The following is a 26,655-nucleotide window of genomic DNA, read 5'->3' as shown; positions in this document are numbered from 1 at the left end:
GTCTTGTCCATAGAGAAATGTATGGTACACTCATCCAGATACTATATGTGTGGCCAGATTTTCCAAACTGTTTAACACACTGCAATCCAGGAACTGTTGAGTACTGTGCACTTGTGAAAATAGCACCTGTAGTGCTTTCACTTGTGCAGATACAATATGGACATTAACTTTCATTTTATAAGCAATCCAAGTTAGTATAAAAGTTACCATTGTACATTTGAAATATTTTATTTAACAGACCCTGAGTAATATTAAGGCCAGAAAGTGAAATGGACAACTCTATTTTCTTTGTCAATGCTGAGTCAGTAATAAAGATCCTGTCAATTAAATTTAGTTACCATTTCTGTTGATGATGCAGAAGCCAAAATAGAATCCATCTCACTAAAGAGACCAAAGTACTCCACTCATGAAGGAATAATTAGTTGCACGCAGACAAATTGGGAAATGACTGCCTAGGAAGAAGTACTGCGGAAAGGGATCTGGGGGTCATAGTGGATCATAAGCTAAATGAGAGTCAACAGGGTAACACTATTGCAAAAAAAGCAAACATGATTCTGGGCTGTATTACCAGGAGTGTTGTAAGCAAGACACAAGAAGGAATTCTGCTCTACTCCCATGCTAATTAGGACTCAACTGGAGTATTGCATCCAGTTCTGGTCACCACATTTCAGGAAAAAAGTGGAGAAATTGGAGAAAATCCAGAGAAGAGCAACAAAACTGATGAAAGGTCTAGAAAACATGACCCATGAGGGAATATTGAAAAAACTGGGTTTGTTTAGTCTGGAGAAGAGAAGACTGAGGGGGACAAGATAACAGTTTTCAAGTACATAAAAGGTTGTTACAAGGAGGAGGGAGAAAAATTGTTCTTTTTAACCTCTGAGGATAAGACAAAAAGCAATGGGCTTAAATAGCAGCAAAGGCAATTTAGGTTAGACATTAGGAAAAACTTCTGAACTGTCAGGGTGGTTAAGCACAGGAATAAATCGTCTAGGGAGGTTGTAGAATCTCTGTCATTGGAGATTTTTAAGAGTAGGTTAGACAAACACCTGTCAGAGATGGTTTAGATCAGTAATTCTCAAACTGGGGGTTGGGACCTGAAAATAGGTCTCAACCCCATTTTAATGGGGTCACCAGGACTGGCGTTTAGACTTCCTGGGGACCGGGCTCAAAGTCTGAGCCCCACTGTCCGGGGCCAAAGCTGAAGCCCAAGCTCTACTTTGAGGTCCCTTCCAGTCCTACAATTCTATTAAAAGGTGGAAAAACTTTTTTTTAAAAAGAAAAATGGAAGCTACAGAAAATTCTACAAAAGGAAACAAACTCCATAAGAAGCTATAAACAAAACACTAACCACTAGGAAGAAGTAAGAAATCCAGACTGCTACCCACTCCATCTCAGGCCAAGGGCGGTTGAGAAGGAACTGAGTACGCTTCGCCCATGCAATGCTAGATAGCCTCGAGGCACAGCAAGAGGGAGGGAGAGCGCATGTGCGGACAGAATGGACACAGTTACCTAGTATCTCCAATTAGAGGCGCATGGGTGCAGACACCCTGTGATAAATGAAGGGGTGGGAGGTAGCTTCCTTTTATGGACACCCAGCCAGCCAGTTAGCTATAAAATCCCTCTTGGTAGCTGTTCTCTACTTGCTTTACCTTGTGGAAGTGGAGAAAGGGAATTTGAACATAGAGATCTTAGTCTCTAGGAATGGAGCAAGAGTCAGGCTAACAAAGTCAGGCTGACACTAACTCTAGTAATGCGAGACTTGAAGGCCTAGGCAAGTAGAAAGTAGAAAGACTGTAAGAGATACTGTTTTGACCTGGTGTTAGATAAGAATGGAATGTAGACTGTGGCAGAAATTAATGAGAAAAGTGAGATATCAGGAAGAAAAATGTATAACAAAATGCAGCTGTTGCTCATTATTGTATTTAATGAAAGGTATAAAAGTTTGCCTAATTGTTTATCTACCAGAGACGTGTCCATGTGCACTCTCCCATGCATGTTGCAATTGCTCAAAAATAAAGCTGCCTCTGGCTTGTTGCTCCAAACTCAGCATGAGGTCTCCTTTTTCTCCCACAACCTGTAAAGGGTTAAAAAAGCACATAGGTAAAAGAAAGGGAGTGGGCACCTGACCAAAAGAGCCAATGGGAGAGCTAGAACTTTTTTAAATTGGGAAAAAACTTTCCCTTTGTCTGTCTGTTGTTGTTCTCCGGAGCTGAACTCTGATGTAGGAAGCTTTAAGCCGGGTACGAAAAACCATCAGATTATACCTAGAGATTGCTTATCTGAAACCCCAGATATGTAAGTAAGTCAGGGAAGGTCCAGGAAGACGCAATTAGAGTTATTTCTTATTGGTTTGTGGACTCTTCTGTGCTAATCCCAGGTGCTTTTGTTTTTCTTGTAATTTTAAGCTGAACCTCAAGAGAGCTATCTTGATGCTTAATTTTTGTAATTTTTTTTTAATCTAGCAAAAAGCCTAAATTCCAAATGTATTTTCTTTTTGTTTTTAATAAAGTTTACCTTTTTAAAGAACTGGATTGGATTTTTGTGTCCCTACAAGGTTTGTGCATATGTTGTTTAATTAGCTGGTGGCAACAGCTGATTTCCTGTTTTTCTTTCTCAGCTCTTCCCCAGACGGGTATGTGTGAAAGGGCTTGAGGGTACCACACAGGAAGGAATTCCCAAGTGCGCCTTTCTGGGTTCTCAAAAGGGTATTTTTTGCATGTGGGTGATGGCAGCATCTACCCATCCAAGGTCAGAGAGAAGCTGAAACCTTGGGAGTTTAATACAAGCCTGGAGTGGCCAGTATTAATTTTTAAAATCCTTGCGGGCCCCCACCTTCGGCACTTGAAGTGCCAAAGTGGGGAATCAGCCTTGACACACCCCTAGAGTGGAACACCCACAGGGACACTACTCAAAGAATTCTCACATCTGTACTAACTATCAAAGTATTGTAGCTATGTTGGTCCCAGGATATTACAAAGACAAGGTGTGTGAGGTAACATCTTTTATTGGACCAAATTAAGAGTTAGGAGACCTGGTTTTTACTTCCAGATGTTCCATTAAAACTTATTTGTACTCTTAGGCACCTTATTGAGGTGGTCTGATCAAAAGCCCATTGAAATCAATTGAAAGACTCCCATGGACCTCAATGGACTTTGGCTCAAGCTCTGATATGATGGCAGCATGATCAATCAACAAGAATATGCTGACTTTTAAGATATTAAATTTGTTTTCTATAGAGTCCAAGCTTTTCCTGTGCACGTGAGCCTGACATACTTAAAATGAGTTAACTTGTGTGGCAAGTGGGCTTTCTCCAATTTACCCAGCTCCTGACAAAATACAACTCAATTATAGTAATTATTACAAGATTTACACATACAAAAGTTTCTACAAAGACATTCTTATAATTGTTGCATGTTATTTTCAAGCTAAAGTAGTCACTGTACATTTAAACACTCTAGAAGACCATGACCAGCAGTCAGATGAAAAACTACAAATTAAATATTTGTTTTTATACCAAATAAAAAGGAGAATGTTTAAACCAATAAGGGTGAATATGTCAGTGCAGCCGTAAGGCAACAGTTACTCATGCATTGACAATTTATTCTGGTTTTATAAGCCAATTTACTCCACTGTCATGATAAATGAATTGTTACCATAGCAACTTCCACAGTAGATACTTAGATTGTCACTGAAATACTATCCACCTTCTTAAATGCACAACATTATTTCATGGCACTCTGAAAATGGTGTTTTACAAAGAAAATAATGTGGTGTTCCAAGGGGAACAGTTTTTTCCATTTATAATATGCCAATTTCTCCTTAAAATGAATAGTATCCCCTTCTATATGCTCACAAATTACCACAATTTTTTTAAATAAAAGTTTGTAATTTGTATGAACCTGGTTTTTTTTGTTTTTTTTAAGATCAAGTGTTTTTTGTCCATGCTTTTTGTCTGACAGTACATACACAGAAGAGGCATCATTTGGAACTGTGCATGTCAAATCATGATGATTTTTCCCCATTTTAGATTAAACTGAATTTTGTTTTTACTGCAGGTGTCTGTGTAACCCATACACATAACATTTGGAATGACATGAAAAGGGAAGGCATCAGCATCGTGAGAGTTGTGAGCAGCAAAAGCACAGCAAAGTCCATCATTGCATCTGCTGAAAACTCAACCGGCTGTATTTAAGGCCTCGTCCAAAGCCCATTGACTTCAGTTTGCTTTGACAATTACTGCAAGAGTTCTGGACACTACTAGTCTATTATGCCACCTTGTGCGTGCATGACAAGTCACTGAACACAATTAGCAGCATGTAACCACCACCACAAAAACATTCTATCCAGCAGCTCTAGATTTCTATCCGAACATGCAGAGCTCCAGAATTAGTATATGTTAACCAGCTGCCTATTTCAGGGCAGTTCAGACACAGCTTTTTCATGTGCCAGACACCAGTATTTATCAATCCTGGAGTAAGACATGCTTAAATAAAGATCAGCCTCCATGAGGAGGGCCCTCAAATGGATGTCTCACTTTTTCTGAGTTCTGAGACGGAAGTTCTTACAGATGCGACACTTGGGGCGGCAAAAAACATAGAGCCGCCACTGTGCGGATGTGTGTAAGTGCTTGAGACTAAGTAAAGTTTAACTTTAAGGGAAAGCACTCTTGTATTGTCCTGTTTGTGCCAGCAATCTATCGGTCGGACGGCTGTGTCTCCCCTGATTTATTTCCTGACATCACCTCGCACAGAGGAAAAGTTACCAAGAGCTTTGGGTTGAAAGAACCCCGGGTAACAGCCACCACCCACATACAAAACCCCTGGGAACCCAAGAAGGTGCACTTCGTAATTCCTTTCTGTGGGGTACCCTCAAGCCCCTTCACTGCCCCCCTCTGGGGAACAGCTGAGAAAGGAAAACAAAGAAATCAGCTGTTGCCACCAGTTAACTAAAAACATGCGCACAAACCTTTTAAGACACAAAAGTCCAAATCCTGTTCTTAAAAAAGGTAAATTTTATTAAAAACAAAAAGAAAGAAAATACATTTGAAAACTCAGGCTATTGCTACATTTTTAAAAGCAATTCCAAAAATTAAGCACCCAAAATAGTTTTCGGGGGGGTTCAGCTTAAAGGTTACAAGCAACAAAAGCATCTGGGGTTAACACAGAGGAATCCACAAGCCATATGAAATAAACAAAATAAACCTAATCGCATCTTCCTACACATTTTCTGATCTATTTACATATCTGGGTTCCATATCATCAATTCTAGGTATAATTCTGATGATTTTTATACCTGGCCTTCAGCTTCTCACAGCATAACTGCTGCCCTTTTCCCCTCTTCCCTGGAGTCCCACAACATACAGACAAAAGGAAGATTTTCCCCCAATTTTAACACGTTCTAGCTTTCCCATTGGCTCTTTTGGTCAGGTGCCCACTCACTTCCCTTTACCTATGCATGCAGTCAGACTTTTTAACCCTTTACAGGTAAAGCAAGTAGAGAACAGCTACCAAGAGGGATTCTATAGCTAACTGGCTGGATGTCCACAAAAGGGAGCTCCCCCCGCCCGCCATTTATCACAGCATGTTTTTGCAGAAATTGCTGAATTTCAAATTCTTACTACCTCGCCTAGGTATTGAAGAACCAAGGTAGCCTTAGATATTCAATCCATGACATCACATCTGCAATCAGGGCTCTCCAAGCTAAATGGATTTATTTTTAAAAGAAGAGTTTATGTTCCATTTTGGGAAAGTGCAGGGTAAAATCATAAGACAGAAACAGCATTTCTTTACTTATTTAATCAGTGAACTGTATCAGAAATTACTATTCATGACAGTGTAAGGACCGGATCCAGCTCCCATTGCAATCAGCGGCAAACTTCCATTGATTTCAGTGGGAGCAGATACAGGTCATAATGCAGGCAATTTGTTTCATCTACATTACCTTATAATGATCTTTGACTGAATGTACAAATACGGTATCTTCTGTTCTGATCTTTTATTAGATATTACGATTAAAATGGAGAAGAAATTGACAGGCTGAAATGTAAAAAGTATTTATTTCAATATTGTAATAAGAAAATGTGAAGAAGCTATATATTTAACAATCCGTAGTTATTGCTGACAATGTTATTATCCATGCATATTTCATGACAGTGGTGCTTATTAAGGCAGTAAAAAGAAAGACAATAAAAGGACCCAGTTCATGAGATTTCTGTGATCACGTGGAATTTTGTTTTAAGGGAGCACAGGACACCTCTAGCACAGTTGCCTTATGCTGAGATTTCTAAACCAACATTACAAGAGTAAATAAATGCCATAAAATGTGATTTTCTTTTGCTTTGTTTAAATACTTTTAATTGTACTAAAAATGCCACAAGACTCATTCTTTTACCATATATTTCCTGGCTATATCAGTCTGACTGCTTTAAATAACTGAAATTATGGAGCCTCTTGAACATGACCAACTACATTGGAAACTAAGCACCACAGCAATGAGATCAGGTTTGGAGGGGACAATGCTATGGCAAAAGATAAAAAATATGCACAATCACAAATATTCAAATGTATAATTTTGCTTGCTTTGTTACATTTGTCAGTGAAGAAGGCCAGAAATTATTAGAAAAATCAACCTATTTAAATATACATGAATATTGGCCATTCTAGTTTGTGGTTAGTATGTATAATGTATACAAAGCACAGATAGCTAACAAGAAAAAGTCTTTATACTGACTGTGCAAATCTGAAGGTGATCAAGAAAATGGGCATTTACAATACAATTTTTCTGGTATTGAGGGTCCTCCAGAAAGCATTGTGAATAATGGGTATGAACAGTATCTGCAAGTAAGATTTTTAGCTCTGCACTTGAAAAGCCAAACGTTTGGCATGCCCATTTCATGCTTCTCCATGGCATGAAATGGACAAGAAGGGAAAGAGACAAGCAGATGATAGGAAGCAGCCTGTGCAAATAAAAGACTTTGTCCATTGATGAAAACATATGTATTTACTGTGCATCCAGTAACTTAACTTTCAGCTATTTTATTATTAAAATACATACAGGTCAAAACTCCCTGGAGAGGTAGAGGTTTCAAGATTTCATAAAGCCCAGATCACTGATCCTGATAGGTCCCTTAAAATAATGTATACAAGGACTTTTCAACCCAACACTAACCCAAATCAATGCTCAAGAGATGCTAGTAGTTACACACCATAGGATGGCAATGAATTGTGTTTCATATGGTAACACCTGTTGAAGACTGAAAAGAACAAAACAGAAGAGGTTTGCCTGTTTGGGTATTTCACTGCTCAAACTTTTTGTTTTTAAAATACAGTTTTTCTCAATGTCAACAGACAAAAAATGAACACAGCTGTTTTTATTAATATTAGCATATCAGCTAGTGTGTGTGAACAATGACATATTTCTTTGTTTTTCTACTTGCAAACTTAACTGAAAGACAGCTCTCTATAGTACACAGCAAAGATCAAGTTATGAATGACCTGGCACAGGTGTGCTAGTGTAGGAACAGAGCATGCTGAAACTTTTGTCCTAAGTAGGCCCCAGGTAGGACAGCCATTATATGATTAGCTGTGTTGAGGAGCAGGAGGAGCACCTAATATTGCCAGCAGGCTTCAGTAGTCCCATAGGCTGCAGGTCTCAGCGGGTGATGGTGCTCTTGTGACCCACTGCTCTAGAACAATTCTTTTTCAAGATGCATCACGTCCTGCTCCCATGTGCTTTCCACAATTCCAAGGAGGCAGAATGCCTCCAGCCACCAATATTTAGGCAGTATACTTCTTCCTTCTCCCTAACACAGCTCACTTTCTTATGAGCTATAACCAAGCTCCAAATGAGCCAGTGTAGTCCATCAAGAGAGACAGTCTGATTTTTAAAGTTGTATGAAAAAAGATTTGCATGATGGAGTTCCTGTAGTCTATTGAATACAAAGTATTCTTTAAAAGGGAAATAGGTAAGTCTACAACACACAGTAACTTCTTGGATTCCAACTTACATCTCTTGCCTTGAAAATGTTTCAGTTTTGTTTGGTTAAACAATTTCCCTCCTCCCCCAGAAACAATATATATATGAAAGTACAATAACCCCACAAAAGGAAGAACTTTCAGAGTTAAGGCTGCAATATTAGGATGACCATATTGGTCACAGGCTGGGAGTCTCAAGATAGTGTGAAATGTTACAAATTAATTTTACTGTATACACATCCTGGGCAGAATGGGATGATTTGAGACAGGAGTGACCAAATTCTGCAACTTTAAAGGCTGGGCTGGCAATATATGTACCTAATTTACATATATGATCAGTCACTGTGATGTTTTAAAATTACCATTTTACTCACCAATCCAAAAAGATTACTTGTCACAGGCAAAGAGAAGAATTTTGCAAGGATGATTTATATAGTTTTAAAATCAAGGACACTCGCTAACATAGTATCTGTATTTTCCCTTTTCCCCCTTGATAGGTGAAGAGAAATTGTTGATTGAGCTCATCAACAAACAAAAAGCCAAGGCATTCACAAAGCCTTGGTAGAGAAATGTCAGATGTGAGTTGCGGCCTGTTCCGATCATTAGTCCACCAGTTTTCTTTCATATTTTAAGTACAGCGAAATGGAGGGCAGCCATAGACCAAATTCTGACTCTTGGACCACACCCTGAGGCACTTATATTAAGCCTAGATTTTCAGCCTTATCTTGCAAAATCCTTGGCATGTTTTGCTGTTGTTAAGTTATGTAGCCAGTTGTAAATAGTTCTGAACCAAAGTAGAAACTGTATAAATCAACAGATCTGCAAACATTTTGGCAACTTTGAAGAGCACTTTACATATTTTCATTATACCCTTGGCAATTTCACCATCTGTCAAATCTGTTAAGTCTTTGTCTTCTCACTTCCTCTTCTGATAGCTGTTCAGGTGGAAACCAAAACCCATAGGGCCGCCTCTCATTGCTATGACTTCCTGTACTAAAACCTGTAAGACAAAATGAAAAGCAAATGTAAACCATTTTTATCCTCTGCTGAGTGTAGAACCATACATATCCTATGATTTAAACAGTGATAAAACTGTGCAGTGTAGTAAGGTTGTGAGCATTGTATACTTTTTTTGTTTATTATTATTACAAAACCATATTAAAATAATGTTATTGGTTTTGATATATAACAAGGTTGGGTTTTAATACAGGCAATCAAATAACTTACAACATGTGGCTGAAATAATTTTACGTAACTCATTTTCTGATTAACACCTTGACCAGTAAAGGATAGAATCTGAATCATAAATTGCAGTGGAAAAAATAACTGTCATAGAAAAAAAGAAAATACGTAGAACAAAAATAACCAAACAAGAGCAGCAGTTTTCATAACTGAGACCATACTGTAATGAACTAACTACTGAGTGTGCAGTACTGCCCTCTACTGGACTGAATCAGTTTTGCTCAACTGAGTTACATGGGACCCTATCCGTGTTAACACTACCCATTATGATTACACTCAGATTACCATCGTAACAGAAGATCTTTAATCTTGGAATAATTTACCATGGAAATATCTTTGAGGGATTTCTGTACAGTTTTCGTTCAATTGCTGTACATGAGAAATTTTTGGTTCAGCAATAAGGAATCTCTTAAATCAGTGCTTAGTTAGCAAATTAGTTGGTCTCCTTGGTCTTGGCATTTCTGTATTACTTGATTTCTTAATCGTCTGTACAAATACATTTTAACAAACATGAAATAATTATTGGTCCTTTATGTAACTAAGTAAACTTCCAAAATTTACACTGACAAAGCAGATGAAAAAAAAATTTCTGCTAGTTTAAGAGCAATCCCGCTACATTAATGTTCATTAAAAATGTATACTTTTAATACAGCAATTACTCTTTAAAAAGCCCAGGACTTCAAATTTTTCAGCATCCTTGTTTTATACAGTAACATCTAGACTTTTAAACTATTTTCAAGTCCTCAACAGTTCCTTTTGGCAAAGCAAGCTTTTTAAGCTTTCAACTGGTACTATAGTCCAAGATGTGGTGACCCATACCAGATGCACATGTAACTCCATCTTTAGTTGGCAGCAAGCAGATTCAGAAATAAACTACACGTGGCAGTTCAGCTATAGAGAAGCACAGTGAGTAAATTAATCTGAGCAGAAATAGTACACACAAAGACAGAACAGGCTATAGGTGGTTCTCTCTCCTGGCACTGTTAGAAAGAAAGAAAGAACTTCTCCCCTCACCACCAACTAAAAAATTCACAGAATTCACATTTCAAGTCACATAATAAGGAAAGCAAGAAAAGATATAAAGGCTTTGCCTAAGTATGACATCAACTGCCTATATTCTAAGGGTCCTTGGGGGGGGGAAATGGAGAGATTGGCTTTGAATCTAACTACATACATTATTAAGGATAAAAAAGTTAGATCTAAAGATTAAGGAATAGTTGAGTCAGACTACATATATATTTATAATGTTAGTATTTATTAACTTTTCATCTCAGGATCATGTTTTAATAGTAATAGTGAAAATGAAAAACCAAAAACAAGTTGTGTACTATACATATAGTGGAGCTCATTTTCAGATGTGGGGGTGCTTAGCAACCTTAAATACCAGAGGCCAGTTTGTATAGTACACAGATGGCCTATTTACACTGCAGTGAGTAAGGGAGACCTAGTTATTGACCTCTGACTCAGTTATGTTCTAATTTATAGTATAGACAGGACCTTAATAATGGACAAGTTTACAATTCTATGCAAAGGCTGGAAGATGCAGAAGGATTTTTTTTTTGTCCTTGCAAATAGCTCAAACTCTTAGGAAATGCTGCCAAGCCTAACTAGCTGCTCAGGCACCAGTGGTTAGCTATAATAACATGGGATATTCACAAAAAAACAGAAATAGTTGAAGAATGTTTTAATTCACATTAAAATGCAGCAACTCAATATAATGTGCATTGTAACACTTTAACCTCAACATGCCCTTGCACCACATTACTTCTTCAGATTCAGAAACACAATCAGTATTTTCAGATAGAGGCAAAATTCAGTCATATTTAAGAAACAACAAACACCAACACTGCAACTTGTTAATTACTCTTCACCGCACCCGTAAGCACACCCACCATTTCAGAACAACATGCCACTCTAATTAAGAGCTAAGTGCTCCTGTATGTGATGGAATATTGCCATCTCCTTTTTAAATACTTTCCTTTAGAAACAAAGCATTCTTCCTGCTAATGTGAAAAAGCCACCCTCACTCCCCAAAGGCCACGGAATAGTTCATAACTCGTACCTCCCCACATCCTTCTGTCAAAAGGAGACTGATTGAGAGAAGTTAAGACTGATGACAACATAGCGGTTGTGATGTTATGACCTAAACCGTTTCCATTCTGGATCTGGCCTAACCCCTTCCACCACATGACCCAAAAGAGAAGGCCCACCTTAATTAGGTGACCAATAGGTGTCGGTGCATGGCCAGGAACCCTAAACCATGGGTGCAGTAATCCTGTAAACACACACAAGTAGAAACAGCCATGTGCAGACATTAGAGAAAAATAATCATTCACTTCAGGAGGCTGAACATTTTGTGAGTATGAACCTTTGATTTCAGCCAGCTAAAAAGCATTACAGATCATTGAATTGAAAGCAGACCACTGACTGGCATACTAAGGGGATGTTTATGCATTATACAAACTGGCTATGGTTCATTTGAAAAGAAAGAAAACAATTGTCCCAGATGCAGATGCACAATGGCAGTCAGGTTTCTTATACATGCACTGAGCAAGGAAGCTCAATGATGGTTGTAAATACATCTTAAAGGCCTAAATATGCCCGTGCAAAGGGGTTGAAAGAAAAGACCTAGGGTGTGATCCCGAAAGCTTTTAAATCAATATTCCTTAATGAAAGCGTGTCTCAAGAGCTGGACAGACTTTTGATGGGTGTAAATACATTTAATATATCAAAAAAAAAGCATGAATAAAATATTAAAACCACTGCAAGTAGAGTCAATGTAATAAAGGCCCTGACTGCAAATAACTCTTCATGGGCACACCACAAGGCCACACAGAGACCTACTGAAATCACTGGAGCTTTGCATGTGAGCAGGGGTCCAACCACACAGATAACTGCACAACTGGGACTTAAATCGTATGGCAGCTTTAACTAACATCATGACATACTTTTCTAGATTATTGCTACTTTCTGAAGAAAAAAAAAGTTTTTCATTTCCCTTCTTATGTATTACAGTAAAATGGTTAACTAAAAATCAGGGTCTTCCAGGATCCTGTTTATAGAGTGCCCATGTCCAGTTTCAGTATCTGGAAGATAAGACAACTACATCAGAGTTAAACAAAAACTGGGCACAGTACTCACAACCCCTTGAAGTCCAGCCCCTACACCATCACCAAAACAAAAAAGAGTTGGTGAAAAAAGTAGGTACAATTGCTCAATTATATAGTGACCCAAAATGAAAGGCCTTCAGCCTTGAAGACAGCTTCAGAGACATCCTCCAGGAAAATGTCCTCACTGAGAGAATTCCATAGATGAATTCCCAGAAACATGAATGCCCTACTCCTGGTCTTATTCAGATAAGAGATAGAGAGCTGAAATGTCCTTGTACACACTGGAGGAGAGGTGGTTACTCATGTACCTTCTATTAAGGGTTTTATACGTTATTAAAGTATGGCTGGATACTGATTGCTCAAAGCCACATTTTGATTAGCTAATTGGGCCTTTTTGATGAGGTCATAGTCATGCAACAACTCCTTTGCCCTGGTCTACACTACAAACGAATGTCAATATAACTATGTCATTCAGGAGTGTGGAAAATGGATACACCTGAGTGATATAGTTATACCGACCTAAGCCCCAGTGAAGACAGCGCTATGTCAGTGGCAGGGCATCTCCTGTCAACATAGCTCCCGCCTCTCTGAGAGATGGAGTACCTGCGCCGACAGGAGAAGGTAGCGTCTTCACTAAAATTTCATTTTCAAAAGTGATTTGGACACTTAGAAGCTTAAATCTCAGATTGTCAATGGAATTTGGACTCAAGTGTCTAAATCCCTTCTGAAAAAATGATATTTAGACTCCTTAATCAGTTAGGTGTTGCAACACTGAGCATAGCAATGCCTAAATACCTTTAGAAATGCCTTAGCCACTTAATCCTTGCCTAAAACTAGAGAATTTTATAAGAAAAAAATTCCATCAGAACTACCAGTGTTTCAACCGAACCTGTACAAATAAGAGCCCAATGGATAGATAAAGCTGTGGCAGCTTTTGGCATTTTTATCACCATGTTACATAAACCTGCTTTTCAGCCATTAGCTACGTCTCCTTCAGTCCAGCTACTGTAATGAAGCACACAATTCTGAATCTACTATTTTTTTATAGAAATGATCATGTAACATATGTGTTGAGGACACTGCAGGTACACTCCATGCAATGACTACTGGGCATGTCAGACATCAAAAAGTGGTTAATTAACATACATGAAGACAATCTTCAGATGTTTTATGTTACAAAATCATTTTCTAAATACAAAATAATTACTATCATCCAGGATAATATTTAGAGAAGGAATCATTGGCATGGCAGCATAAAAGGAGTTTTGAAGAAGGCATGTTAAAAAACCTTGATGGCTGAACTTGGATGAAATTTTTATTAACAAAAGATAATGCTGTTATTCAAAGTTACTTAAATCAGAGAATAAGATATGCAGAAAACTAAAATTTTATGCAGAAATATAATTTGTTGGTACTAATGGAAGTTGTTAAAACAAAACAAAAAAAATAGAAACATAAAACCTCAGGAGGTTACCAGCTTATTTCATTTTAACAATAATAAATTCAATCTGACCTAAACAGATTATTCCACACAAATTCTGAGTTTGGAAGCAAGTTACAGGCATTTTAAACACAGTCATTGTATGATGTGATCACCTAAACTCAATGAGACAGACAAAAATACATAGCCTGGATATAAAAGAAATCAAGTATTCAACCACCAGTGATGGTTAACTCCCTGTGCTGAAAACATGAAGCCCAATATTGATTTCTATAATGCCTAAGAAGGTAAAAGCTGTTATTTTATATTCAACTCCAATTACCTTAGTTACTCTTGAGAATTAAAAAAACAACAACTGAAAATGTATTAAAAAGACTTGTACTCAATCCACTACGTCCAAGGCGTTAGAGCCAGATCCTCAGCTTCCACAATTCCAAATGACATCAGTGTGATTGCTCATGCTTATCACCTCTATAGATTAGGCTCTTAAACTGACATTCTTAAGCACTATATAATGGAGTATTTTATCTTAACAATCATGGCACAAGACACACTAACATTCTAAGCACCTGTTTCTTCCAAAAAAGGAATAAGCTTCCTGCTGTATTCTTACACTAGAGGCATAAAAGGAAACAGATCATTTGGGATATTCCACTACAGCAATACATGCAAAGAATTAACAATTGTTACCAACCCACAAAAATAATTTTGCTTTCTAGTTACAGGGTTTTCTTCTTTGTAATTCATGTAGAAAGGTTTTTTTGCTTTTCTATCTGACACTGTTATCAGTTCTCATTTACATTTTGGGCATTGTAGGACTTGATATTGCCCAAAACTGCATCAGAGCAGTCTATGATACCAGAATGAACACTCATACATATATATTTGATAGATTATATATGAATGAAATGTATCTCAAATATTAATGCAGAAGGCACAATTGAACACTTATGAAGCACTCGGGGTTCAGTAATGGAAAGCCCTTCAACCAAACTGAAGTGTTTGAAACAGATCATTTAAAGTTAAAGGAAGATTTCATAGTTCGGTATTATCATTTTCCTACACAGCCCAGTTACTATCAATTAAGGAATAGATATCTCTTCATTGTTTACTTTCTATCTGCCGCCAAATCACTATTACCTTGTTAACAAAGGACGAGTAAATGAGAAACCTGGACAACAGAAGCCCTATGCATTTTATATATTAAATATACTTTCATTATTCTATTATTATATATAGCTTTCCAGTTTGTTAAAAAAAATATATGCACCTAAGTCACCACGGCAACATAAAGTTTGAAGGTATTAAAAATTCTGCTGTCTTCATCTGATACGGAGTATAAACACTAAGAACTAAAGGCTGCCCTTATCACAGGAGCTAACTGTAGACATCTAAAACAACTAGCAGGAGCTTCTACTGTAGGCTTCTAAAACCAGAAATCTGGCTCACAATAGTTCAGGGCCGTCCGGGGGGGGGGGAGGGGGCAAGTGGGGCAATTTGTCCCAGGCCCTGGGCTCCGCAGGGGCCCCCACGAGAACAGCCAAGGCTCCCTCCCTGACCCCAGCCGGACCCGACCCCACCTCCGCCCCTCTCCCGGAGCCTCAGCACATCCAGGAGCTTCCCTGGACAGCGCTGCAGCGTGGCTCCGGCAGGGCCCCTGGGCTCCGCCCCGCTCAGAGCTGCGTGGTAAGGGGGTGGGGCTGCGAGCTCCAGCGGGGCCTGAGTTCCCTCCGCTCGGCCTGGAGCTCGCAGCCCTGCCCCCTGACCATGCGGCTCTGAGCGGGCCCCGCCGGAGCCACGCTGCCGAGCAAAGCTCCTGGATGCGCTGAGGCTCCGGGTGAGGGGCGGAGGCGGGGTCGTATCCGGCTGGGGTTGGCTAAGGGGCAGGAAGTCCCAGGGACAGTCAGGGCACAGGGAGGGGGCAGAGGTGGGGGTGGTGGTCAGGGAATTGGGGGGTTGGATCGTGCGCATTCCAGGGGTCTGTTAGGACTCACCGGGGGGTAGATAGGGGACAGGGAGCAGGCGTGGGGTCCTGGGGTGGTGGTTGGGGGTGGGGTCTCTGGGGGACGGTGAGGGGACAAGGAGCAGGATGGGTTGGGGATTCTGAGGGGGGCGGGCAATCGGGGGGCAGGAAGTGGGTGGGGGGTCAGATGCGGGTAGGGCCAGGCTGTTGGGGAGGCACAGCCTTCTCCACCCTAAAGCTCATTCAGCAGTTTGAGCCTTGCAGAAGAGCCAAGCTGTGAGCTTTTCCATTAGGGCTACATCCCTTTCACTTCTCAAATGCCAAATTATAGTCTATATTTCATTTCAGTGCCATAGGGAGATTCATGTCAGGGGAGGATAGCTTCATTTAAAATTAGCCACTGGGGGAGGGATCACATGAGAAGAGCAATATCCTTCCCAACCCTACCAAGGGAGACCCCTCCCCTTCCCCTGCATTCCCTGAGGCTTCAAAGGGGTTAATTCAGTGGTTCTCAAACTTTTATACTGGTGACCCTTTCACATAGCAAACCTCTGAGTGCAACCCCCCCCTTATATATATAAAAAAGTGTTTTTAATTTATAACACTATTATAAGTGCTGGAGGCAAAGCGGGGTTTGAGGTGGAGGCTGACAGCTTGCTACCCCCAGTAATAACCTTGTGACCCCCGAGAGGTCCTGACCCCCAGTTTGAGAACCCCTGGGTTAATTTAATTTTAGCCCCTTGTGTCCATTCACATGCATGTGCGATTTTGAGCATTTCAGTTTGGGATGTGCAAGTGGGACAATTTGCGCCGGGCCCCACAGGGGCCCCCATGAGAGTATAGTATTCTATAGTATTGCAATTTTTTTTATGGAAGGGGCCCCTGAAATTGCTTTGCCCCAGGCCCTCTGAATCCTCTGGGCGGCCCTGCTATAGTTACACTGGTCCAACCACAATGTCTAGCTCCAGAAATGCCTTGTTCATGAACATCAAATTCTAGTCACAGTGATAACTACAAAAGAACTGCTATTACTGGGCCAAGAACAGTTTGACCTGTCTAGCCTCATCTTTTGCAAAGAGTTCCACAATGTCAAACTGCATTTTGGAGGATCTATCAGAAAACAGTTAATCATGCTGTGATGCAAAACCTAAAAGCTAATAAAAACTATACAGTGTCTTTCAAGCACATTGAATTTCCCTTGACAATGCTGATTACCTTTACTGTAAAGTTGGCTTCTTGGAGAGCTATGAAGTTCCATTCTGGACTTTGTAGTAGATAATATCACTGCGACCCCATGCAATATCACTGATCTCATTAGGATTGCATGGGCTATATATAAGGTAGCAGTCGGCCCACTGTCTCCAAACCAGTACACCAGTCTACATCTGGACTATTATAATTTTGGGAAGAACACTTTTCATTGTATGTGTGATGTTCCATAAGCAAATAAGTGGGGTGTCTAGAAAACAAGATTTGGGATCTTTCCATCACCTCTAAGAGTTGAATGGATGACTGCTGAAGTAAACAAAGTGCTGATGCTCTTAGATTTGAAATATTAACTCAATGGCATACTTCATATTTATCCAGGAGATGGCACCAGAGTCACATAGTCAAAACATTCAAGGAAACTAGGACAAACCCTAGACAACAAAGCATTCCGCATAGTAAGCAGAATTAGGGTTATTTTGAAACAGATGGGCTCTACAGAAGCTGCTGCACTGAATATTATAGAGTTGTTTATTGTCTGGCTGGTTTGAAACCCAGGGATTATTCACAAGCATCTAGCAGTTTCTGTGTCACATCAGGTTTCATGTGAAGCAGTGTAAAGTTAAAGCCCATTGCAATACATTACACACACACACACAAAAATCCAGTCCTGCATTCAATTGTGCCCTGTACTTTGTAACCCAATGTTTGTTCTGGAAACATCAGCATCATAACCAATATTTTAACTCTAATGCAGAGCAGTGAGCTAACAGACCCAATCCGCTGGACTACATTTAGGAGGCATGTTTTGTTTTGTATTTTTAAATCCTTGTATTCAGTGAAAAATGTATATACCTCCAACATTTTTTCCAGTTTAACAAAATATATCCTGAGCATAAAATGCTGTCCTTGGAACACTTGTGCAGGAGCAAAGATTTTATAAGAACATCATGTTGCAAAGGACTTATTAAAGCCGGAAGCCACTTAACATCCATCTATTGCAGGTGGGTATAGGCAACGAGGAGCCATTCTTCTAAAAATCTTGAACCTGTACATCACTGCTGAATATTACAAGCATGAACACAGTAACAAGGCTCAGAGTAACAGAGTATCATCTGCAAATAATACATTTGAAAAAAATCTAAAGAAACAGACTTAATAAACTATATCCAGAGTACTTGGTAAATGCTTTCATAGGGTTCTAGTAGTGACATCCTATAAGTCGCCGGAGGGAGATCTGAGTCACCAAAGTTAATGTATTTTTGTGGGAAAGCAGATTGCACGAGGGGGAGGTGGATTCATTATTTAACACAATGGATGATTCTAAATAACCTCAGTGTCTGGCTCGTAGTCTATCTTCTTCTTGTATTCACTTCATAACTTTTCACCAGTGTCTTTTTTCACCCACTTGTATTTTACATTGCTGTCCCTCAAATGGCACAACTAAACAGTTTTAAAAATAAAGCTCATAGTAGGGAAAGGAGAAACTGAGGCAGGAAGCAACTTCAAAAATTAACTGCGCCAACAACAGCAATTTTATATTTCATTAAGGTATTTTGGTGGGAAAGGAAAACATCCAAACAGGGAGACAGAAGAGCTGATTCTAGGAAGAATCCTGAGAAGAATATTTCCTGTTGAGAAGCCTGGGTAAAATCCCAACCCTACTGAAGTCAATCAGGATTTCACCGTGTGTCTTAGCTAAAGAACTTTTGCCATGAATTCTGAAGAGCAAGGACAGCCTACAGAAAGTCCTAGCTTAGGATGTGGTGTAGCAATGAGTGACAGGAAGACAACAGCATGTCCAAGAAAGCCCTGGCATATTGCTGAAAAAGGCATTTGGGTTGTGCTTGAAGAGCTTTGAGTTTTAAGAGTTCCTCTTTTCCTGCTGTTGAATTCCTTGCCTGAAGTCCTAATTCAATATTTGTGGCATAACAACTATTTCCAGCTACCATTTTTGGCTTCTCAACCAGGATCATGACATTTCAGTTCATTGTTGTGGAATGTGCATAGGGTGACCAGATCACAACACTGAAATATCGGGACACACTGGGGTGCCATCAGCCCTGCCCACAGTCCACCCCCCGCTCCTCACAAGTCCTTCCCTCTCTCTGCTCAGGCCCCCCTCGCACCCTTCCTCATCCCCTGGCCCCCTGCTGGCTTGCTGCATCCCTCATCAGTCCCCCGCTTGCCTCCTCACCCCACCCGCCGCTCGCTCGCCTCTTCACTCTCCCTGCCCGCCACTCACCCCTACGGTGCCGACTTCCCCTCTGTCGGGTGGGTGCTTGCCCACTCCCCGCCTATTCCCACCCAAGCATCCGCCCTTGCTCCGCCCCCATTCCACCCTCTTCCCGCAAGTCCCTGCCCCTGCCTTGCCCCTTCTCCACCTCCTCCCCTGAGCGTGCCACATGCCCTCCTGGAAAGCGCTAAGTGCTGCCAAACAGCTGGTAGGCGGTGGGAAGTGCTGGGAGGAGCAGGGACACGGCACGGTGGGGGGGAGGAGGCGGCGAGCTTGGCTGCAACCCTGGATGACCCACAGAGTTGGCATTTCCCTCCCGCTCGCTTCCTTACCTGAATATCAGGACAAATAGCGTCCCGATCATACATTGATCGGGACATGGGACAAAGGGTTAAATATTGGGACCGTCCCAATTTTATCGGGACATCTGGTCACCCTAAATGTGCATGACATAAGGAACATAGGGTTATGATATGACTGTAAGCAAGGAATAGGCAGCAGGAGCAGGCAAACCAGTAAGAGACAAATATCCTGTTTTCATACAAATATCCTTAACAAGACAAGAAACCCAAAGAAAATGACCTATAAGCAGAATGCTTTCTTAAAGAGAATGTTTTCCCACTAGTGCCAAACAGATTTTAATGCTGTATAAAATATCTTTTAAAAAATTGTATTTGTTATGGAAACAGCAAAGCATATTTTACAATCCAAACAAATTTAACATCCAAACATCATAAAGGGAAGATTTATAAAACTGTAGGAATGAAACACAATAACTGTACACAAATCTAATTAAGAGTTTTGCTTAAAAGTGCCTAGTGTTAGCCTATTTTTGCTCCCATTCAAGTAAACAGAAGTTTTAATGCATTTGGAAATACCTCCCTAGGTTTCCAGTGTGAAACTTCAACTGTTAAGCAGCTCAAGGTTCCTTATGGTGGTTTTATAAAAGTTCAAGGAGTCCGTAAAAATTCTTGAAATAGATGTTCCAGTTTATTTACCAGTTTGACTAAGCAACAACAGTTTGAGAAATATTTGATGTACTATCATCAAAACTTTAAACTCATGCTTGGCTTTCATTTACCTCACATGACATAGACCGTATTTCTTCCATAGCAACTGTGGCAGAGCTCTGACCTTGCTCCCGTGGGTCCTGCGCTTCTAGGCGGTTTATGCTAGCCTCAGTGGCTCACTGTGACCCTCCACGTAGCCCTTCTCTCTCTAGGGCCAGGGTTACAGTCTACTGAGACCTTTTCATCATAGGCCTGCAAGGAGGTTGGTGAGAGAACTTCCAGTCTCCTGTCCTGACAGGGACCTGACTTCCCCTTCCAGGAGATGTTCCTGTAGTGGTGGGTTGGGGGGAACCCGGGCCCGCCCTCTACTCCGGGTTCCAGCCCAGGGACCCTCCCTAATGGTAGCAGTTGTTGGCAGCCAACCTTTCACTGCCAGAGTTGCTACATTTCCCTGGGCCACTTCCCCACAGCTCTCCTGCTTCTCCCTTCTTCACCCTTACCTTAGGGCTCCCTTACCAATGGCTTGAGGGTGTCTTCAGTAATCAGCCCTTCAGCCGCACTTCCTCTCCTCTGGCTCCCTGACTCCCCTGCCTGACTGGAGTGAGCCCTTTTTATAGTATCAGCAGGGCCTTAATTGGAGTCAGGTGGTCACATTAACTGAATGGCCTCCCCTGACTCTTTACAGGTTAATTAGAGTCAGGTGTTCTCATTAGCCTCGAGCAGCCCCTGCTAGGTCAGTCAGGGAACAGAAAACTGTTAATCCAGTGGCCAGTATATCTGCCTTCTGCTATTCTGCTGTACCCAACTGGCCTGGGTCTATCACACAACATACAGTAGTTTGGTCTGCTAATTATGCTGTAATGTCAGGGCATTATTTCACGTGTTTCAAAGTTCACAAATCGCTCCTGGGCATGGTACAGATTATACAAAATGCATTACACAGTAGTCTCTGTAGCATATACTTGGTTTGGCTTGCTTTTCCAACATAAAATGCCAATATTTAAGTAGTTTCCAACATAAAATGGCAATATTTAAGTAGTTTTAGTATAACCACCATAAGGGATTCTCTCAGATTATAAACATCTGAAAACATAACTTCTTCGTTAAAATCTATCCATTTCTAGCACACAAAGTATGAAAAGGAAAGTTGAAAACAAAGCATACAAATTAAGGGCCAGATTTCCAGCCCCTTCCTGCCATTCAGGCATTGCGGAGAAGTCATGAGGCCAGCTTAACTGGGTACCTGAGGATTCCTCCAGTGTGGTGAGAATGCCCAGGGGACATAGAATGCCCAGGCTGCTCTAATTGCACTGGGAGCCAAATGGCCAAAGAATTGGAAAGTCACAAAGGTAGCACCCACCTCCACCCCTGTGTTGTGTACCACTGAGTCATACCAAATAGTCTGGCCATTATCATTTAAAATCATATTGCCTTGCCTAGATGATGTTGCTTCTACCTAGCTCACAGAGTATCACTTTCAGCAATCTATGTTGTCATTTCAAACATTCTACATGAAACCTGTGCAATTCCGAAGTGTGAAAGAGCTTTGTCATGCTGCTGCACATTTGAATACATCCAAACGCTCACAAATTCTTTTTCCTGACAACGTCTATAGACATACTCTAAAGATTGGAAGATGATAGAGGCTGATGCAAAGGAGAAAAGAAAATCCAGCTAGATAGTGGACCATACTTTGGAATGGCTGACAGCTGGCAACTGAAGTTGGCAGGAAATTAATCATAGCCTAAGGAAGTGGGCTGAAAAAGCAACATGCAATGAGTTCAGATACAGCTAGATTCTTATGAGGAGAGCAAGTGAGAAATACTCAACAAAGTACACATTTAAAAAGAATATGAGTGACAGATAAAAATCAGGAACATGGAAAACATTTTCCTTGAAAGTAGAAAGCAAGTATCTTAATAATTATTAGTTTGTGGATGGGGTGCATGGGGATGAATATTTCCCCCCTGCAATCCCTCACAAATTAGGATTTTGCCAGCAGCTAGGCTTCTGGAGTTTTACTTACATAAAAATAAAGAAGACAGCTTATCCATAATGTTATTTGAGAATTCTGGTAGTGGGGATCCCTGTTCTTGCAATGTTTGTGCCCTTAAAGATGCTAGGTCAAAACCCAGGAGAAACCACATCCCTGTAATATCTCAATCTAAATTTTTACCAATTGGTATTGTCTCTTCTGGAAAAAGATCTATGCAGGGTTTTTACCACATCTGGAAAATTGTGTTAACTAGGCATGTTGATTAATCACAGTTAACTCACACGATTAACTCAAAAAATTGTATTGTGATTTAAAATATTAATCGTGATTAATCACAATGTTAAATAACAGAATACCAACTGAAATTTATTAAATATTTTGGATATTTTTCTACATTTTCAAATATACTGATTTCTATTACAATGCAGAATACAAAGTATACAGTGCTTTATATTACTGTTATTACAAATATTTGCACTATAAAAATGATAAAAAGAAATAGTTTTTTTCAGTTCACTTCCTACAAGTACTGTAGTGCAATTTCTTTATCGTGAAAATGCAACTTACAAACGTTGATTTTTTTTGTTACATAACTGCACTCCAAAACAAAACAATGTAAAACTTTAGAGCCTACAAAAGTCCACTCAGACCTACTTCTTGTTCAGCCAATCTCTAAGACAAACAAGTTTGTTTAAATTTATGGGAAATACTGTTGCCTGCTTCTTATTTATGTCACCTGAATGTGAGAACAGGTGTTTGCATGGGAGTTTTGTAGCCGGCGTTGCATGGTATTTACGTGCCAGATATGCTAAACATTGTATGCCCCTTCATGCTTCAGCCACCATTCCAGAGGATATGCTTCGATGTTGATGATGCTCGTTAAAAATAATGCATTAATTAAATTTGTGACTGAACACCTTGGGGGATAATTGTATGTCTCCTGTTCTGCTTTACCCTCATTCTGACATATATTTCATGTTATAGCTGTCTTGGATGCTGACCCAAGCACATGTTCATTTTAAGACGACTTTCATTGCAGATTTGATGCAAAGAAGGTACCAATGTGAGATTTCTAAAAATAGCTACAGCACTCGACCCAAGGTTTAAGAATCTGAAGTGCCACCCAAAATCTGAGAGGGATGAGGTGTGGTGAATGCTTTCAGAAATTTTAAAAGAGCAACACTCCAATGGAGAAACTACAGAACCCGAACCACCAAAAAAGAAAATCAACCTGCTGGTGGCATCTGACTCAGGTGATAAAAATGAACATGCATCAGTCCACTCTGCTTTGGATCATTATCAAGCAGAACCCATCATCAGCAAGGACGCATGTCCTCTGGAATGGTGATTGAAGCATGAAGGGGCATACAATGTTTACCTCTCAACGCCGGCTACAACAGCACCATGTGAACGCCTGTTCTCACTTTCAGGTGACATTGTAAATAAGAAGCAGGCAGCAGTATCTCCCGTAAATGTTAGCAAACTTGTTTGTCTTAGTGATTAGCTGAACAAGAAGTAGGACTGAGTGCACTTGTAGGCTCTAAAGTTTTACAATGTTTTGTTTTGGAGTGCAGTTTTTTTTTGTACATAATTCCACATTTGTAAGTTCAACTTTCATGATAAAGAGATTACACTACAGTACTTGTATGAGGTGAATTGAAAAATACTATTTATTTTGTTTTTATAGTGCAATATTTGTAATAAAAAATAAAGTGAGCACTGTGCACTGTGTTGTAATTGAAATCAATATATTTGAAAATGTAGAAAACATCCAAAAATATCTAAATGAATGGTATTCTATTATTAACAGTGCAATTAATCACGCGATTAATTTTTTTAATTGCTTGACAGCCCTACCGTTAACTGGAGAGTAAACTAAAGATCATTTGCGCTATTCATGGCCTGTAGCTCAAGCAAGCCACCAGATGATTGTCTTTCCCCAATACATGTAGAGCTGTAAGTGTAAGCTGTGCAGCCACCAGCTGAACATATCATTGCACAGAAAAATGGTCCAAGTATCTCTCTCAGAGCTGACATAATACCTTGTAGCAATATAGTCAAGATCTATAATGATCTGCTATTTATCCAGTCAGTAAGCTATGAGTGAAAGCTTCATCACTGTTAGTAACAGTACATTTATGTCAAGTTGGGGTCTTCAGACTTCCATAGACCCTACACTGTAACTCATTTAAATAAGCCCTCCATCTAAGACAAAATGCATCCACATCAATTACACATGCAGGAAGAGACGGTGGTGTCTCCATGAAGACTGGGGGAATTAACCAACATAACTTGGAATTCAAGACACACTCAAAGTACGGATAGCAGGGACTGAATATTGTTCTGTTAAGTTGACATGGCAATAGCAATAGTAGAGCTCTGGAGACAAGGAATCTAGAACACCCTTAGAAATGTAAATATCTGAGTTAATGTGAAAGTAGACTTTTCTGGAAGAGAGAACAGTTTCTGGAGGAGGACTGAATTCCTTGAGGGGAAAGAGTCCTAGCTATATGTATTTAAAATCCTAGTGGAGACAAGGCATGGTAGGTTTTTGTGTCAATGTAGCTGGTCAAGGTAAACCCTAGGTTGGAGTTATAAGGTTTACCTCGTCTAGTTACACTGAGGATGCAGTGTCATGAATGTCTTATCTCCATTAGAGTTTTACATAGAAATAGCTATCTCAATGTAAAAATCACGTTTTTCCCCCCCAGTGAAGACACAGTCTAGATAAAAGACAGGATGTGAGAGGCAGAACACATCCAAATGGGGAGGGGGAAGAGTTGAAGGTTGAGGTAACAAAATGTACAGAATTTAACAGAAACAGAACAGAAACCCTTCTCTCAATACAACTGAAGGCTTCTATTACTTCCAGTTTGATAGAGGGGACCAGTTTTTTATGTATGTTCCCATAAGAGGAATCTCTGAGAAGGGATATTGAAGGGTTTTGGGAGGCACTATAGGAATGTAATTGAACAGAATAGGTTCTCACCATCTTATGACCCACCAATCTGAGGAAATAAATGAAATATGGTTCCCAAAAGAGCAGTAAGAGGTAGAGATCTGCCAGAAAAATTGGTAGAAGGCTCTCATGCAGCCTGTCAAACATGCTGCCTTGCAGTGGATGTTGTCATTGGGCCAGAAGGTGCAGAGGAGGTTGCCTAATATAGCTGTCTTCCCCTGCATCTGCCAAAATACACAGAACTAGCAGCAGAACTTTGGTATGAAGTCCAAACCAGCGTAGCCAGCTTCCAACACCAAAAAAGCATAACACACACTTCAGAAAAGGCTAGGGTTATAGACAACATTATTTTCTGCATTCTCTCAACAAGATTTAGGAATTCCATGCAACATTTAGAGAAAAAAATAATTTAAAGAAATATCTGATTTAAACTAGTTCATAGATCATGTAAGCAGAGAAAATGCAACATACCTTTGGAAACTGGTATTTTACTAAGGAGTTATGCAGCGGAAATTATGCAGAACATAATTATGATGAACAATCTCCTATAAATAGTAGATTAGATTCAAAGCTCCTTCCATCACAATCAACAGGTATCCTCACGATTGCTACAAATCTGGAAAGTATTTATTTTTATGGCCTACCAGTACATATAATTGCCAAGACAACTGATACTGTATCTTCCACAATTTGTTCAATCACCCGTGTGCTTTGTATTTAGTTACGGGGAACTTCCATTTAATGAGCACAAAACAAATACATTTTTCTTAGAAAAATTGTGAACTATTGTCATTGTTGTAGAATTACAGTTTTCCAAGATTAAAATATATTTTGTTTTATGATAAATGCTGATGAAGAAGGCTTTAACTTGTTTTGCAGAATAAACAATTTTAGAATGCTGTTTCTGTGTTTGTAATTGAATTCTAGTTTTCATTCAGATGCAGCTTGACACTACTACAGTTACAAAATGAATCATCTAGTAAATAAGAAATGCACCATTAACCATTTTAACATTAAAAAACCTGTAAACATTAAAAATCTGAATAAATTTATGTTAAGCTAGATAGTTGCTTAAATAAATGTGTATAGATATAAACATTCCTTGTTATCAAAAGGTACCAAATTCTGCCAACCCATTGGAATTAACCTGTCTTTAGGAACAATAACTAAAAAGGACAAAAGTAAAACAAGATTCAAGTTCTTCACGTTACTGTCTTGGCCAAGTCAAGAAACTGAGGTTACTCACCTTATAGTAACTGGAGTTCTTTGAGATATGTAGTTCCTATGGGTATTCACTGTGGGTGCACATATGTTCCATGCACCTGAGATGGAAAGGTTTTTCAGTAGCAGTGTCTGTTGTCCACACCCATGCCCTATGCCTCCTCGTGCTTTGAACCGAGAGCACAAGGGGTATTGCAGGCTGACCGCCTCTCCAGTTTCTACTCTTCTGTGAATCAAGTGAGGATATGAGCAGAGGGGAAGGAGGGCAGGTCGTGGAATACCCATAGAGACCACACAT

At 39.9% G+C, this 26,655-nt stretch overlaps 1 protein-coding gene across 7 annotated transcripts in view; it reads right to left on the bottom strand.

Moving 5' to 3' along the window:
* RHBDD1 (rhomboid domain containing 1) overlaps positions 1-26,655 on the bottom strand; it is a 132,027-nt gene that overhangs the window by 19,659 nt on the left and 85,713 nt on the right. For 2 of the 7 annotated variants that reach the window (XM_045031189.1, XM_045031190.1), the window contains one exon: positions 6,039-8,973. The exons of the other annotated variants lie outside the window; for them this stretch is intronic. In XM_045031189.1, the coding sequence (XP_044887124.1) occupies positions 8,855-8,973 (119 nt within the window). In that variant the 3' untranslated portion in view covers positions 6,039-8,854. Of the gene's footprint in view, positions 1-6,038; positions 8,974-26,655 lie in introns of those variants that run through there. 7 annotated transcript variants of the gene reach the window in all.

This window comes from Mauremys mutica, chromosome 9, assembly GCF_020497125.1.
Source record: "Mauremys mutica isolate MM-2020 ecotype Southern chromosome 9, ASM2049712v1, whole genome shotgun sequence".
Lineage (NCBI taxonomy): Eukaryota > Metazoa > Chordata > Testudines > Geoemydidae > Mauremys > Mauremys mutica.
This window is presented reverse-complemented; position numbering and strand designations above follow the sequence as displayed.